The 17,163-nt window shown below is 36.0% G+C and overlaps 1 protein-coding gene across 4 annotated transcripts in view; it reads right to left on the reverse strand.

Annotated features, from left to right (window-relative positions):
- Positions 1-17,163, reverse strand: part of TBC1D5 (TBC1 domain family member 5) — a 306,295-nt gene that overhangs the window by 135,248 nt on the left and 153,884 nt on the right. For all 4 annotated transcript variants that reach the window (XM_075493115.1, XM_075493118.1, XM_075493116.1 and 1 more), the window contains 5 exons: positions 14,340-14,407; positions 7,903-8,005; positions 1,828-1,916; positions 299-349; positions 141-210 (listed from right to left, as the gene is read on the reverse strand). In XM_075493115.1, coding sequence (XP_075349230.1) covers positions 141-210; positions 299-349; positions 1,828-1,916; positions 7,903-8,005; positions 14,340-14,407 — 381 coding nt within the window. The remainder of the gene's footprint in view (positions 1-140; positions 211-298; positions 350-1,827; positions 1,917-7,902; positions 8,006-14,339; positions 14,408-17,163) is intronic.

The following is a 17,163-nucleotide window of genomic DNA, read 5'->3' on the forward strand; positions in this document are numbered from 1 at the left end:
TGTATTTATTTGACATGACATTTGCACAGGGTTTGGGCACGTAGGTGTGCCTATGACAGGCCTTCTTTTGAATGCTACACAAGAACATCACTCATACATAGGAGAATCGGTGTTTGTACAACATTTTAGAGAATATTTACCTTCTGACTGTCATGTTCAAAAGTTGAAAACCAATGTTCTGCAGTTTTCATAAGACGTGTGAACATTGCACTGAAGGGGAGAAACCCAGAAACTTGGTGTTAAATAATGTATTACAAATAAGAGCAAATTAAATGTAAAGGAAGTTGTTAAAACTTACTAGGCATCATGTTCCAGATATTCAGGATTCAAAAGAACTTTCATTTCCTCGCTGAAAAAGGCAACAGTGAACAATCCAAATGTGAATGTTTATTTTTGGTCAGCATTCTGCATGTACTATTATGTATTTATAAGCCAACTTTCATATAAAGTGCAAATGAGAAAACTAGCCTTTTTAATTAAAAAGAGCAACTCCATTGAACAAATGAAGTCTTTCCTTTTTATAAAGATCAAAAACAAATTAGCTGCCTTGTCTGCACTACAATGAAGTAACCATCTAATTATTCCAAATAACAAATTACTGAATGTCACAATGTATTATTTGAATATGCTTGATCTAGAATAATTGATTGCTGCACAATCTATCACTGTTTGTCCCAAAGAAAAAAATATGGTTACTGGTCAAATATGCAGTATCAAAACATTAATTTATTTTGTTTTAATAGCCTGTATTTTTATTGTACTTTAACAGCAATTAATCAGTGACAGCACCTCTTTTCCATCTACTTTGCTGCTTAGCTCTACTTTTTCAGTGGGGATGGAACAGAATGCTGTGCATAACACATGGTTATTTTAAGTTACTTAGCACTGAAGAGCATCTCCTAGGTAATTTCAGGATATCTAAGGACAGACATTGAATAAAAACACACAGTTGTAAATAACCTCCATCCTTATGCTTAACTGCCTTTGGACAATCATGTTGAGGGTTGCTAACAGAGGTTATATCACACAGTACACATAATTAAATTGGCTTTTATTCACTGCTGGTCTCCAAAAGAGAGTGTAAAAATACAAATGAAAAAAAATGACCTAAATATCACAAGTGATAGAAGAAGGCAACTAGTTTCTTTTAAAAAACAAAAAAAAGCTTTGCATATAGGGCAAAGAAAAAAGCATCTGAATTTGGTTGACAATCATGTGTGATGTAATATTTTATACATATGTGTATGATTACAGGCACAAACACAGAGTTCGAGTGAAACGGAGAATCAATAGCTAAACTTAATGTTACTACAAAGTCAAAGGATAGTCAGATATTGTGGCTACAACACCGCAGGTGATGAAAGAAATATCAATCACAACTATTTGTCTACATTGATTTTTTTCTCTTTTAAGACATGAGGAAAGGGAGTTGGTAACATGTCCATTCTATGACTGTAGTTCTCTAATCTGCCTCCTCTCTGAAATGACAAAAACTAAACCATTTCTGGCAAGAAGAATGAGGTAAAACAGTAGGTATGTAAGCTTTTTGATTAAGGTTTCCCTTTAGGTTTCTTGTCTCCCCTTTTTTTGCCACCTAATTGGCCCCTGTGAAGGGGCCAATGTCTACACTTTTAATCCCCTTTTCAGAAGCTGTGGTAGGGAAGATGAAATAAGGACATTCCCATAACAGCACGAGGATGCAACCATTCCTGATATCAATTTATCAATTATAAACAAGGAATTAAGGAACACATAGTTATCAGTTCTTGCCAAGCCAACTTAAGAAGGTGGATTTTTAATACTATACAAATAAAACACAATGCTTGCCTTGGTTGTGCAGCTTCACTGGCATGTGAAAAAGCTTGGTGGTCACAATGCAGGATAAAGACAATGGGAGCCAAAAGTTCATGCATACCCTAAACATAAAAGGAAGCAAAAGTACAGTAAGCTTTTCCAGTCATATAATAGTTCATAATACATAGCATCAGGCAGTCAGCAATAATAGGTGCAGACTAACTAAAAGCAGGAACATTTACATTCTTAACAGAATGGTTTCATAATAAATGGCTTTTATCTTAAGTTCTGATTAAATCTAAGTGTTTATTCTCCTATAATATACGGAAGCAAGTTATTCTCCCTTTTCCTAACACAACAGACAACAAATTGGCAATGGTAGTCAACCCTGCACCTGGCAGTTTACTCCAAGATCTATGTTCATAAATATGAATTTTTTTAATGATAATTACAATCATGATCCACAGTACAAAGATCTGCAATAGGGACAAATTACAAAATTTAAAAATATTTTTTATTTGATAATGTTCCAAAACCAGCATAGCAGTAGCCTTTAGAAGAGACAAGGGCAGCTATTTGGGAAATCAGAAAATGAAACTTACATTCCTACGGACTTGAGAAATAAAATGGTTTTTTTGCCTTTCTTTTTTTTTTTTAAAGTCGTTACGTCAATATTAAAAATAAACTCATTATAACACAATGCATAGGAGACCTGGTAGTGTTCCATTACAAACTATTACTTATATGTGCAATCTATATTAAGATACAGAAAAAATACAGAAACATGCAGGATCGGAAAAGAAAAAATTGATGGATGGTTGAGGACTTGGGCCAGCATTAGAAGCATGGCTGGGCCACCCAGGCCAGCCATCGGTGCTTTTACCTGGAGCTCACCAGGAACAAAACAGGAGTCTTGATTTGCCTTGATTCACCTGGGGCTTGTCAATTTGTTATCAGAAGCAGAAGCAACCGCTTCAGGAAACAAGCAAACCAGTTGGCAAGCAACAATGCGCTGGCAGGTGAAACTACAGCCTGCAGAATGAAACCTCATCTTCAGCAGATATTCAGCCCCTTCCCTCAGATTAGATCAGGGAAAAGGAGGATTTGGGGTATCATAACTGGGGAACTTGGTTATGTCAGGGGAGTTGGGCTCCCAGTGGTGGACTAGGACGGCAGGTAGGAACTACGCAAGCTACCGGTTGGGGTGTAGCCGTACAAAAGAAGTAAGGGGAGCCCTTCAGTGATGGAAGGGATGTGGGATGAAGGGTTGAGACCTGTCTGGGTGCCTCCGGACACAGGGATCACTCCAAGGGGAGGAAACTCCTGGCCTCAGCCCAAAACCACCAACTACAGCCAGGGCTTGGTGCCAGGCGCCCAGGCTGCCCCTGCTGGGTCTCGCTCTGGGTGGAGTCCTTGCCCTGGCTGCAGGAGGAAGAGCGTGCTGCCAGCAGTGCTCCAGTTCAAAGGTGCAACTACTTCACCAAGTGGAGCCTCAGTCCCAACTCCAGGTCATGCTCTGGGCAGACAGGGGTGCCAGGAAGACCATCTTGTTTATCCCGTTGGCAGAAAGAGCACTGGGGCTGGCCCATCAAGCTCATAGACATTTCAGGCTGCTGCTGGGAATCAGATGATGGGTCCCCAGATAGGAACTGTTCTACTCTTATGCTTGTATTTCCAAGCTAGGAAGCCTCTCCACTTGCTTTTCCGGCCCTTTCAGTGATGGACAGACATGAACAATGAGAGTCACACGCTTGTGCAGCTACCGTGCTGCTTTGCTGGTATATCACTTGATATTCCATGTAGCATTTGAGGAATATTCAATACCAGTGAGTTAAGTTATCAGCTTCATATGTATCAAACAGACCCATTAACTACTAAAAACCTTTTAACTTTTATTGGAAATAATGGGGATTTTCCTTAAGTGGTCCAAACTGAGCAGAGAGGTAGATGTGGAAGCCCTCTCTAGATCATTATCTATTTTGAGTGTACTCGGATGCATATTAGTCAATCTTACCTGTTCTTAAGAGGAAATTTCAATACCTAGCAGTGTTGAAGACAAAAAAAAAGAGGTTTGGAAATTTCTCTGTGTGCTACCAACTGAAATCCTAGGAAATTTTATTTTAATTTCTTCAGGATTGAGATGACTGTAGAGTTGCAGCAATAGCAGTCAGTTGACTGGGCAAAGCTAAAGACAGCAAAACTACTGAAGTTTGGAGTGTTTCTCTTCCCATTTCTGAACCTTTAGGGACTACTTCAAAAGATGAAGGCTAAATAGAAACTCAGTTAGGAAAAAAAAAGATTAAACCCAATGTAGCCCCTTGATTTCAGGAGCTGATGTAAAATTCCCAAACACAACAATAGGGGTTAGATTACAAACTTACAACTTCAAATTTCTGAAAGTCTTATGGTCATACCAAGAAGGAAAGGAATAGGAGAGACAGGGAGATAGGTCCAGGATTAGACAGTAAGTGTAAGTGGCAAAAATATTTAAATAAACTGTAGATAACCTGGGTTGTACTTCCATACATACTCACAGCCCTCAGTTAATTAACAGCTCCATGTCTAATCTTTTATTCGCCCTGATATACTGACATGAAATAAGAGAAATAGAAATGCCAAAACCTTGACTATCTAATAAAACTACCACCTAAGCTGTAAACATATAAACTGAAGAAAAAGAAAGAGGACATAAAATAAGAATTAGTTATAAAAGATAAAAGCACATCATGCATTCTTCCAACATAATAATATATCAAATTTATAATAAAGTAGAATCATAATGTGGCTGCCCACATACAACAAAAACAAAACAAAAAGATGATGAAATATCAGGATTTCAAAAAGATACCTCTGATCTTTCAGTTACAAGAGTACTTCAAATGTTTAGAGATTTTTAGCTTGGCAAGAAATGCCACCGGTGTAATATGCATACACATATTTTTTCAATGCCGCAGTTTACTAAAACTCTTTAGTGTTAATAAATAAGTTGACAGAGCTCAGATAATTTTATGACACTTCCCAGCTACAACAAAATATTGATTTCATAATACAGTCTATGGTTTAGAATGAAAACCAAAAATACAGCATTTCTGCAATGAAAAGTGAATCAATGCATTTCAAAATTATATGGACTTCTCTAAGGGCAATCAAATAATGAGCAAACAATAGTTAGCCTAGTGATTTAGCTTAATTGTCACTATTTCTTTTCAGTGTAACTAGGACCAGAATTTTGGCACCATTCTTACAGAAGAATGCTAAGAGTAATTTTTACATATTCTTAAGTACAATATACTACTCTCTTTAGATCTTATATTTACAGCTGCTATTTAAAAATTCAACGATCCCAGTGAGGATTCTGTATTTAAAATCTGTAATACAGCTTCACAACATTCTACTCCATTTGACTAGGGACAGAAATATCTTTTTCCTCATCAAATAAAATGTTATTTCACGCTAGTCAAAAAACCACAAACCCTACTACAAAGACAACTTCCATGCATATATGCATATTAAACAAACATTATTGATTGTTTCTTGTAAGATTATATGCTGATGCTATGTAATAGTTTCAATAAAATGTTGTAAACTTCAGATACACTTTATTTACATTTATAAGGATAACACCTTAATTTGGGCTTTGTATTCAGGTCATTGCGGAGAGAGCAGCCTGGAGGTGATCTCTTATTGATGAATTAATGGTAACCTTCATTATTTTCAAGAAAATATGCTAGGCTTTGATGTAGTGGAAATTATTATGGGAAGTGGGGCTTTAGTCAATGGTAAAAACAGAACCAATAAAAATAGCAGGACAGGAAGATTGACTGCAACATAGGTATTTGCTAAAGAGGGAAAAAATATCCTGTTGCCACCACAAACTCTACTTCCTCTTAGCTAATTTAGAGAAGGGTACTGATGGACATGAAAGAAATGTTATCTAAAAAGAGAGGGACATGGAGACAAAAAAGCAGGATTGTTACTAATAAGCTAACATGAGCATTAATTTAAAAAAAACCAACCCAACCCACCCTTTGAAAATGAGGTAAGAAAAAAGAAAAGCTCCTAATAAAAGTGACACACGTCCACAAAAAGAGAGGAAACCCACAATCATTTTCTGTTTTGTGGAGTTGGCATAGCACCACAAGACTTGGGTGATACACTGAACACACTTCACAGAGATTAAATCAACAGTTTTTCATGATCCAATTTTTTTTCATTTTCTGCACTTCACCTCTCCCTGTAGTCCTGTGGCAACCCCATCCTGAAATTACTGCACTACTGATGCAACACCAGTTGAAAACAGAGGTAAAGAAGTTTTCTTTGTCAACAGCCTGTAGGCTCGCAAAATTGAACCTGTTCTTTTATCTGCCTATGTTCATTTAGCCCACCAAGCAGTCTTTATTAAAGCTGAGGCATCAGGCAGTCAAAGTTCATTAATACCATTTATATAATCTCTGCAGTTTCAATTAACTCAGCAAGACATTCTACTACATGATAACAGTCTCATTAATTCAATAAAATCCCATAACTATTAACAATATGGTCTATGTTAAACGGGGTGTCACCTAGTAGAAAATAATAGCTTTAACAGCTTGTGATGAAACTCAGGGCTTTTTTTTTTTTAAATTTGATCTGGCTAAATATTCCATCCTTATGTAGAAAGGTATTATTTCTTGGTAAGGAATCAAGAGGATTTTAAATATGAGCAGAGGGTAATTAAGTCCTTTTAAGTCATATCAAAGAGTAAAATAATACTTCTTGTTCAATAAATGATAGACTAAATTAGCTGGAATGTGTTCTTCCATTTTCCCATCATCAGTACTCTGGCCTATGTTCACGAGAAATGGGAGGCTGAGTACTGCTGAAGTGTTTTCTTTAGCAGTGCCCTTCAAAATACAGCTCACAAATCCCATTTTTTCTTTTTAGACTGTAAGCAAGACTATTCCTTGCTTATGGTCTGTCAAACATGAGAAATAACCAGCTGATGGAGATTTGATATGTTTAATAACTATATATTTGATTTTTGATATAATCTGTAACACAGTTCTTCATAAGTAACTGTTCCTTCAACTCATATGTGTTGGCCTTTTCATGAAATGCCACTGGCTTGAGGGCAATTTCATGAAATTTCCTGGCTTGAGGGAAGGGTGGTCACAGACCATGCCTAAAAGCATACAGTGTCTTTTAAAAATCTTTACATTTACTGAACCTCTGTATTTTTGTCATGAAATATTTTTTTGTCTATGTGAAGTTTGCTGCGTTATAGTTTATCCTTTGTCCATGCACATGGTATCCCTCAGCCTGTAAGTCCCTACTCACCCTACAGTTAATAGCCTGGAGAAACAAATACAAGTATACTTATGTCGATAACTCTGCGTATTGGTCTTGCTACATTAATTTAGTATCAAGCTTATACTCACTTCAAAACCTTCAGAACAAATGTTAAATTAATTTAGCCCGCATCCCATATGGATGCATAGTTAGTGCAGCTTTAAGGCTTTCTTTACCGTTTTATCAAAAACGGTTTGAGCAGGCTCTCCTTCAGGTAACACTGTAAAAGTGGTATTTGTAGCACCCTTATCCTTCAGTCAAGAGGCATTTGCCAGCTGCATTGTATTCGGATACTACAGGGTTAGATAAAGGATCTATTCGCTAACGTATCGCATGGCTTTAGCACTTTGAGGAAGAACGTAAAATTTTACATAAAACTTAAAGTAGTAACTTTGCCTAAATTTCAGAAGTCACTATTGACGTTTTTTGTTTATTCAGTACCATTTTTAATCCTGCTGCATACTTACTTTCTTTACCTAAGCAGAGAAAATCTTTCTTTTTTTCTTTCTTAACCAACACTGAAGAAAAAGATGTTGTTTATTAAAAAATTTGAAGTTAGACAACTTAGCAACCTTAAAGAAAACAATTTGAGGGATTGTCTTATGAGGAAAAAGCATATGTTGCTCAATGAGCTTACTTTTCTTACTATCCAGCTGACAAGCAGCTCTTTGATTACTTCAGCATTATGATACAACTTCGGATACAACAGAACTACATTACTGTCAAACCGTATAGAAGATGTTGAGTCAATGAATGCCACCTGTATGGTATTTTCATTACCTGTTTATAAAGCAACTGCTCATTTTCTCTGGCGTAGCAGAACAGAACATCTGTAAGAATTTTCCTCACATTCTCTTGCTGGAAATACTGCATTTCAGGAAAGCTGAAAATGAAGAAATACAGCAAGAGTAAACAATATAGCACACAATCTCAGTTGCTGGTCTTCTAGAAACGGTTTTAGGTAAGACAGCACCTCCCTTGTCTGCTTTCCCACCACTCTGTGAATTGTGGGTGCTGCTAGAGTAAGAATACTTTTAAAGAATTGTCGTATTTGTTTTGCAACCAAAATTCTGAACCATGTTCTTTAATATACATCAGTCTGCTACACAGACATGATGATATCACCAGTTCTATTTAAATAAGTAATCCCTTTTAACGTTATGAAAACTAGATCTGCAAGAATGAAATACAATGGCAGATTGTTTTAATCGTCAACCTCTTACACACAGCCAATCCACTGAAAATGAATAACTTGGAGAATCTAATCCAAATAAAATGATGTACCACATGAGTATGTTCCCAGCTGCCTAAAGGATCAAGTTCCTTTCCTCCTCCGTGTCATGAAAACAAGTTGAGTTGAAGCAGAATGAAAGGAGATGGAATGAGAGGCAATGACTGAAGCAAAGATCTGCCCTCTCCCTCCTGCACACAGACTCTTACTGTCAAACCTAGCAGCCCAGAAGACCGTTGTGGTCCCAGGTGGCACAGCGTCCCATAGTAACTTAACTCCAAGACTGTGCTCCACTGTCAGTCCTTCACCAATGAATCTAACACTTGCTAGGAACACACAGAAAAGGAGAGTGATCAAAAACACCAAGCAGACACTTCTCCCCTAAAAAAACCAAGTCAGTTAAAACGAAAACTGTTGCAAACAGTTATCTGGTCATTAATTTGATTCACGTACTGGACAAATAAGCACCGATGATCAAATCTCCATAGATAAAACCCATACTTTATATGACATGCTCCCATTTTTTTCACCTGTGTTAGGTTGGCAACTGTAACTGGATCATTAGCCCGCCCTGCAGTTTCACGAATGGTGCTTAGCCCTGCTCTTCATTTTTCTCAAGATGAAAGTTGGGCAAAAGAAGAGTACAAGAGCTACAATATGGTAAAGGAGTTTGTAAAATTTCCAGTTCTAAACCGGAATAAAATGGAAGAAAGAAGCGTATGTCAGAAGAAGCATATACACAAGGGTTCAATGTCATGAACATTTGAAAAATGACTAGCATTTTAATGACAAGATTATTAAAATATCTCACAACCAACAAGAAAACCAGTATCCTAACTTTCTTGAGCTCTAAGCAAGCTCCAGTATATCTCACTAGCATCTTTTGTGATGCAACATAATTAGCATTTCACTGTCTTTAGTAGCTGTCTCAAATAAACTTTAAAATTATGAAATCATTTGATACTCTGGCAGGGCAAATATCCTCTAAGTGAAATAGAATGAAGTGGAACCAGTATGAGAATAAAGGAAAAAAGCTTATGGGAAAATCCTGTTATCTGCGTATAATCCAGGAAAATGTAAATATTTACAATCTGTAACTATTCTGAAGCAACTCTCACCTGTGCATCCTGCTCCTTGACTGTTGGAAGTAGGAAATAAAATGGTTATGCAGGATGGACTTTAATGAGTAAGCGCACAAACAAAAGTGTTTTCATGCTTACCGAAGAAATAACTAGATGGCAAAAAATATTTCATAAAGCAACCAACCCAATCCACATCCAGCTCTGTGGAGTAGTAATAAATAAAATAAAAAATTATCTGGAAAGGTATAATACAAAAAAGAAAGGAAAAGGTAAAGTCGGATAAAGAAAACCAGAAGAATACTTAAAAAGACAACAAGAGTAAGACTCAGGCTAGATTGCTGAAATAAAGGCTATAGTACTGTCAGTTTTAAAAGGAAATCGCATGGATTGCAGGTAAATTTTCTTCAAGCAAATTTTGTTTTTCCTGCTTCCCAAGTCTGAGCTACAATGTTAAACTTTAGACCAGTTACATTAAGGCTGTTGTAAAGCCTGTCATGGAGAAACAATATAGGGAATTATAATAAATTACTGCAGATAAAACTATTAGTGTTAATAATTACTGTGGTCATCTCACAGAGGTGATGACAGTTAAGCACAGAAAAATAACTAATTAAGGCTAGAAAGGTGCTTTGAAATCCTTGGGGGAAGGACCTGAACCAAGAGCCAAGGCGGAGAAGACACCGTGGCTTAAACACAGCAATGCTGAGTCCTGAGAAAGGCATTGGGATGAGGCGTGTAACCTTTTCCTGGCACCTGGTGGGGGGAATGGTAGACCAACATTTAGAAACTTGTATGCACTTCTACTAATCATATTACTGTAAAGGAAGGACACAGCTGAGACCAAAAGTGCATTTCAGCAGATGGCAATCGACATAATTTAGGGGTTTGAAGTGATTATTTCTGAAGGACTGTTATTCAGGCCTGCCCTATGAAGTTTAGGAAGAGAAGACTAACAAAGAAAACTCAAAAATACACAAAGATATCTGTGAGGATCTAGTAATACCAGAGATTGTGACAGAAAGGATAATAACGAACTCAGGAATAAGCTGGCTGAAGTATTAATTATAGTAAATGTAAATACAAGAGATCATGAGGGAACTATCAGTTCAGGATGGATTTTTATGGAGAATGTCATTTTATGATTAAAGTACTGTTTTAGAAATACAGTATCCTCAAATCAGGCAAGGTAAGAATACTTCTCATGAACACTACAATATTACATTTAATTACATTTCTGAGAAAGACTGCATAAGGACATAGGAATTTTGCTAGACTGTTTTACCACAACTGCTACAATGAAACAACGGCGCATTCGAGTCCCTGCTTTCTGAAAGTGAAGACCAGTGTGAGTTAGTTACCATTTTTAAAAACATTCCTTTACCCCATTTAGGGGCCCCTACACCAGAGGCAGGCAGACTTTGACACAGAAGAAACTTAGGCTGGCAATCAAATAAAAGGATGCACAAATATTTTATGAAACAAATTTGGTGGCAGACAGAAACGAGGCTCTTAACCACAGTGGAGTGACCATCTTTTCTTTCATGAACACATTCCACCCCCTGCCATTCCCCAACCCTGTTACTCAGCTGGAATGGGGAAAGCTACTAAACCAGAAAAAATGGAAGATGCTCTTGCAACTGCAAAGGTGTGGTAAAGAATAATAATAACTGCCCCCTCTTTGCTCACTTTTTTCTTGGAAAGGAATAAATTGGTGTATAAAGGTAGCACTCCCTTCCAGCAGCCTTACATAGAAACTAGATTTTGTCTCCTGTGTTCATACTCAATGGATTGCCGTTTCTTCCCATCTCTTCTATATGCTTAGGAAGGATGTAGCTGCCTAATGGCTTCTCCACTACCTTTTTTATGGGTGGGGTTTTTTTTGTTATGTGGGAGATGGAGAGCTTGAAACAGCAGCACCCACCACTACTCATCTTTACATAGCTGTCATTGTCCTAAACTGTGATTGTTACTCCTGAAGCAGAAACTACGTAGACCAATATATAAAAATACTACTACAAAAGAAAAGAAATCCACTTGATTAGTCTACTGGGAATGCCCCCTAAGCATTTTGGTTTCTTAAAATACTGGAGAGAGAAAGAAGGTAATCAAATCTAGCCATTTACAATCCTAGATGTACAGGGTGATGTCAGCAAGTAGACTGGTATTTTGATTTGACTGGTAGCTAGATGCTTTTGCATCTGCCAATCTGCTGATTTCCATTTCTGCAGAATATTTTTAAAAATTCTTCTTTATCACTTACCTTCTTAACCATCACAAAATAAATCAGCATTGTTCCTGGGTACATCTTTTGAATGACAGTAATTAATCATTCCATTCTTAAGTCTGTTATGAGTTACTGTGGTGCTAGCTCATACACACCTTCCTTTCTTTGTAGAATAATAGAATGCAGTATTATAACTTGTACTGCTATCTACATTTAAAGTAAGGCTTTCACTTGCATTATAGTAAACCTCCCTTACCCTACTTCCCACCCTTGTTTTTAGAAGCTTCTCACTTGAGACAGAAAGAGATGGTGTTTGGTTCCAGCTCAAAAGTACACGTTTCTAGACAGTTGAAGAAAAATCCATTCTGAAACTCTCAACTACCATAAAAAATAAGTCAGGTGATTAATCAGAAATTTTAATCACTAATGAGTTAGGACTAACTTAACAAAACCCTTCCCTACTTCCCCTGTAAATATTGAAAGTTCTTATTATGCAACAGGCAAAAAATTATATTTAGACATTATGGCTTGGATTACTCTCACCTGACTTTAGGTGACTAGTTTAGTTAGGTACAGGTGAGCTAGAAGCCTTTTATAATTACTGAAGAAAAATATACTTCTCTACAGTGTGATTCATCAGACCTAGACATTTACTTTAGGAAGAGATGATTTGTGTCCTAGAATTCTTCAGGTACATGGACTCTAAAAGATGATTAATCCAGTTGTGAGCATCTAGGTTTTACAAATCTAATGTAAGGTGAGATAAGGATTCACAAAATGCATATGAACATGCACACACATATGAACAAACTTTATCACAGTTCCCTTTAGGTAACAGAATTCTGAAATTTAAAACAATTTAAATCTATACCAATTTTAAAAGCATATTTCTACCCACTTTTCCCCCTATTATTACTACACTTCAGAGAATTCTAATAAAAATATTATAGAGTAAATTTTTTACTGCTTTGATAGATGGGACTCTGGTTTGCTACTCTGTGTGCAGTTAACATCACTCTCTACAGCATTATTTACTTGATGCTGTTGGATGATGGAGTACTGAACTCGATGAAAAAGAATATAAGAATATTCGTTAAATAAGAAACAGATGCTAGAAGGTAATGATTATGGTAACTGAATGTATTACTCAATTATTTTAATCTTTAATAAAAAGCATTGTAAGTTAATGACAAATTTTTAAATTGTAACTCCAGGAATTTATTTAAAGAATGGAAATGAAAAGGACAATATTAAAGAGAGGGTACTTACATTCCAAAGCTGAGGAATGTAGAACTTACTGCTTCTTACACTAATGATAGTTTACAAACAGATACATATGTATCCATAAAGTGCACACTATCTTTTATGATTAGGCAAACAACAAGTGCATGTAGTTTATCAAATAAATTCATGTTACTTTGATAAATTTTGCTCCTTCATTGTTTGACTTATTTGGATATTGCTGTCACATAATGTATGTTGCTATTGTTTCAAGTAGACATTATTTTGTATAAATACATAAATGGAAATTTCTTTAGTCACTATTACTGATATTAGTGAATATCTGCCATTTGCCAGAGTTAGTATTAGGACTTTGTGTATACATACATATTTTTAAACAACAGTCTTACATCCAACATAACCTCCATACAACTTTTCATTCTCCAATTATAGTTTACATACGTATATATTTTAATCTTAGAACATCCTGAACTGTTTTCTTTAACAAACAAAAAATACCATCTGTGAGAATGCACATGAAAGCATACTCAGATTTTAATTATACATCTCATGGCAAAATGCGTTCAAGAATGGGTGTAGGGATGGACATATAAAATATTCCAAAACCAGACAGCAATTATTTCTTCTGCATGACTTTGTTTCTGTAAATGAAAATGTGTGAGCTTGGGATTTGTAAAATCTATGACTATCACCACTTTTTTCAAGTTATAAGGAAAAATATTTGCAATACAGTAAAATTTCACATGGTAGGAAACCAGTAATTGAATTTAATTAGATTTACACATCAGTCAATGCTTCTACTCTGAAAAGAAATGTTTTCAGGAACTGAGTGTTCTAACTCAAACAAGTTCCTAAACAGGAATGACCTAAGGGCCAAGAAGATGAACACATAATCACAGTAGTATTAGGACAAATTTTAAAAGGCATATGTGACAAATAACACTAGAAAAGTGATAAATACAAATAGAAATGCTTAACTTCTCTAGATGAGTGACATTACCCTTACTAATTACAAACTGCCTTTTTTATTATTGATTGAATAAGTGTTAAGAATTAAAGAAAGTCATCTGTTCAATCTTTTATGATGATCATAATTTAGTTAAAAGACCTTTCAGTTTCTCTTACCTTCTCTTTGCTTCATATGGAAAACTCTACTTTAAATTTCACATAGTAATACATCTCCTAATATCTTAATTTAGAAGAGCTTTTCTTCAATGATACCAATAAATCTCCAGGGTTTAATGTTTAACTCGATTTTTTCATTTTTCACTCCAAGAAAGCTGTATTTTTATACATTTAATGTATGTTTCTACACATTCATGTTCAACAACCCTGACATTTACACTAACCGAAGTCAAGAAAACACAATATAATGTACACCACATAAAAGCACAGAATCTAAATTTATATATAGAAATTTCTTTAAAGATCTACATACGTTCTTGTCACATCTTGTTCAATCATCGCTCGAAGCTCTTTATCCTGGAAAAATTTATTCCAAAGACTCTGAAATAAGGAAAAATAATTGTATGAAACAGAGACTTCTACTAATACTTAAGGCTTATATACTACATCAGCAAAGTACTGTGCAAATATTAACTAATTAATCCTCAACATTCCTGGTAGATAGGTATATCAGTATTTTATGGGTGAAAAAAGAATGTTGGTGACCAGCTCAACATATCTGAGAAAGTCAGTTTAGATCAGAGATGAAAACATTCAAGTTCCTGGTTCCTTGTTCTAGGCTCACTCCGTTCACTCACTGGATGGCTGCAGGTCTCTGAGTTACTTGCAAGGGATGAAGAATATTTAGAAAGGCAGAGTAAATTCAAACTTACTAGAACCAGCAGCTCAACTGAAAAAAATTCAGTAGTTCACTCGCGGAAAAAAGTCTGTATCACCGTACTGTACTACGTTTCTCCTATGAACGTATGGACTCTAATTGAGAGCTGCTATAATTTCCATACTAAGAAATTGTTTCGAAGTAAGCTAGTTTGTCTTAGTGGAGGCAAAATCAAGTAAGGAATGTATGATGATCGAATACCTATTATGAAAATGACATCATTCTAATGGTACATATACACAGTGCAGGTCAAGACTGGCCATTCTCAGAAAGTTCTGATAGGGAAAACCAGAGTATTTAAAGCTCACTGTCAACATAAAAAAAATAATAAATACAAGAGTTTGAAGCAGGTTTAGCTTCTTCTATATCTGTGCTTATGACCATTTCCATTCTCTTTCTTTGGTTTCCATGCCTTGTTTACCAATATTTTGCAAAAGCTAAGCTGAAAGAAGTCAGCAAATGTTGTTGTTTGTATGCTCCAGAAAAAGTATTGCAAAGCCTATTCTTTATTGTAGAGGGATGGTAGCTAGGCCATATTGATCACAATACAGAAGGCACAAAATCTATAGCAGTCTTTTCACGCAGGTTAGTTTTCAGATAGCAGCAGCACCAGTGAATGAAATACTGTACAAAGAGAGTGGCTACAATACTTCCAGAATTTCTTGCTCTCCTGTAAACAATTCATTGCCATGGTGGCTTATGTTCCACAGCAAGAAAAGAGAAAGTAAATTAATGTTATCTAGCAGAAAGAAGGTAAAATAACGAAAAAGAAAATGTTAATTGGCTTCTATATCTGTGTTACAAACTATGAAAAAACCCCCAAATTTTAAAAGTATTTATATCCTTGACAATGTCTTATGTAAAACTAGTATCTTTTTAACTCGCAGCTCTTTTCATGCAAGCTAGATCACATTTTGAAACTCCCCTGCCCCTGCTCCCACCCCAGTCCATCAGAGCAAAGGATGAAGGAAACAGAATCTTCATTGTGAAAAGGAAGCAAAACCCAGGACACTGAAAGGGCGAAACATTAAGCCACTGCAGAGGCTCAGAGGCACTTTGCTCTTCATTCCTATGCCTGGTTTGGCCCATGGCTTTGTTTTATAGATTAATCCTCTGCCACATAGTCTGACATGTTAACCTTTGTCTTCTATCTCCTAAAGACATCATAGGCAGAAAGAAGCCACTGTGTATAATCAAAAACTACAGCAGAAACATTTTAAATCTTTTACATTTGACACACAACTTTCTGTCCAGCTGGATGCAAGAATGGTTTGATGGCATGCACAGTCATACCGGCTGCAGAGCCACCAATGTGCCTATGATCAATACTTCCATGTTTCCACAAGCAAACCTATCTCTCCTTCTATGTTAAATATGAAGCAGAGTACCACACTAAATACAAACAAGATATGGGCTTCCATTTTTGTGAACAAAATGGAAACACAACCAGTACCACCAAAGATATCTGTGACAGTCTTTCCAGGTGTAAATCTCTTAAATGCAACCAAACAAATTATTTTCATGGTATTAAGTTATTTTGAAAATCTCATAAAAAAGAATTTTCAGAAATGGTAACATAATTAACGGAGAAGCTTGAAGATATGTGCTATAAAATACCTAAGAGCTTTTCAGGTATAATAAAATGCAGCATTAAAAAAAAAAAAATTGCCTAAAATTAAGATCCCAAATCTACGTGTAAATCCTCATCAAAGTGTCATGACTTCAAAAATACCAAGCTACTAGGAGGTCCCATTAATTTCAGTGAGAGCTGGATGCTCTGCACTTAATGACGGTCAGGCCAAATACTTTTACCACATTTTCAGTATTTCTTTAAAATCTGGATCTGTCATTTTGCAGCTGGCTGCTTTCTGATTAGAAAAGAAACTTTTGTTTCTTTTAACTGTATAAAGAAAAGGAATTAAAAACCTTGGAAGAAATGCGTATCTTGCAGCTTGGTGCTTTAGACATTAAGTCAGCACGTATACAACTCAGACATACAACAATTCTATTTTTGCTGGAGAAAAACTTCCAAGGCTGAAGAGTCTTCCAGAGGAGGGTTCTTCAGTATTTGCTGTTAACAGCATTCCCTTCATACTGACTGTTTAAAGACTCCTTCAATTAGAGCCATTTTGCGTATAAAATGAAAACACACAGCAATAAAAAAGGGTATCAGTCAAAGAAAGGATATGCTGTGAAATTGGACTTACGGTCCAGCTCTGACTTTTTGTTCATCACAGCGTTCCCTGTGATAAGCCCTGAAAAATCAGAATATTAACCTGGAAATGAGCATTTCTGGTTGTGCAGCAGAGTCTGTGAACCACTGTCAACACAAATCAGTTTGGAAATTTAGGAGGGAGATTTTAGCACCTGCCATTTTTCCTTCTTCAGCAAGAACTCACTTGTGTCAGTATGATGATGA

Source organism: Mycteria americana, chromosome 2, assembly GCF_035582795.1.
Source record: "Mycteria americana isolate JAX WOST 10 ecotype Jacksonville Zoo and Gardens chromosome 2, USCA_MyAme_1.0, whole genome shotgun sequence".
NCBI lineage: Eukaryota > Metazoa > Chordata > Aves > Ciconiiformes > Ciconiidae > Mycteria > Mycteria americana.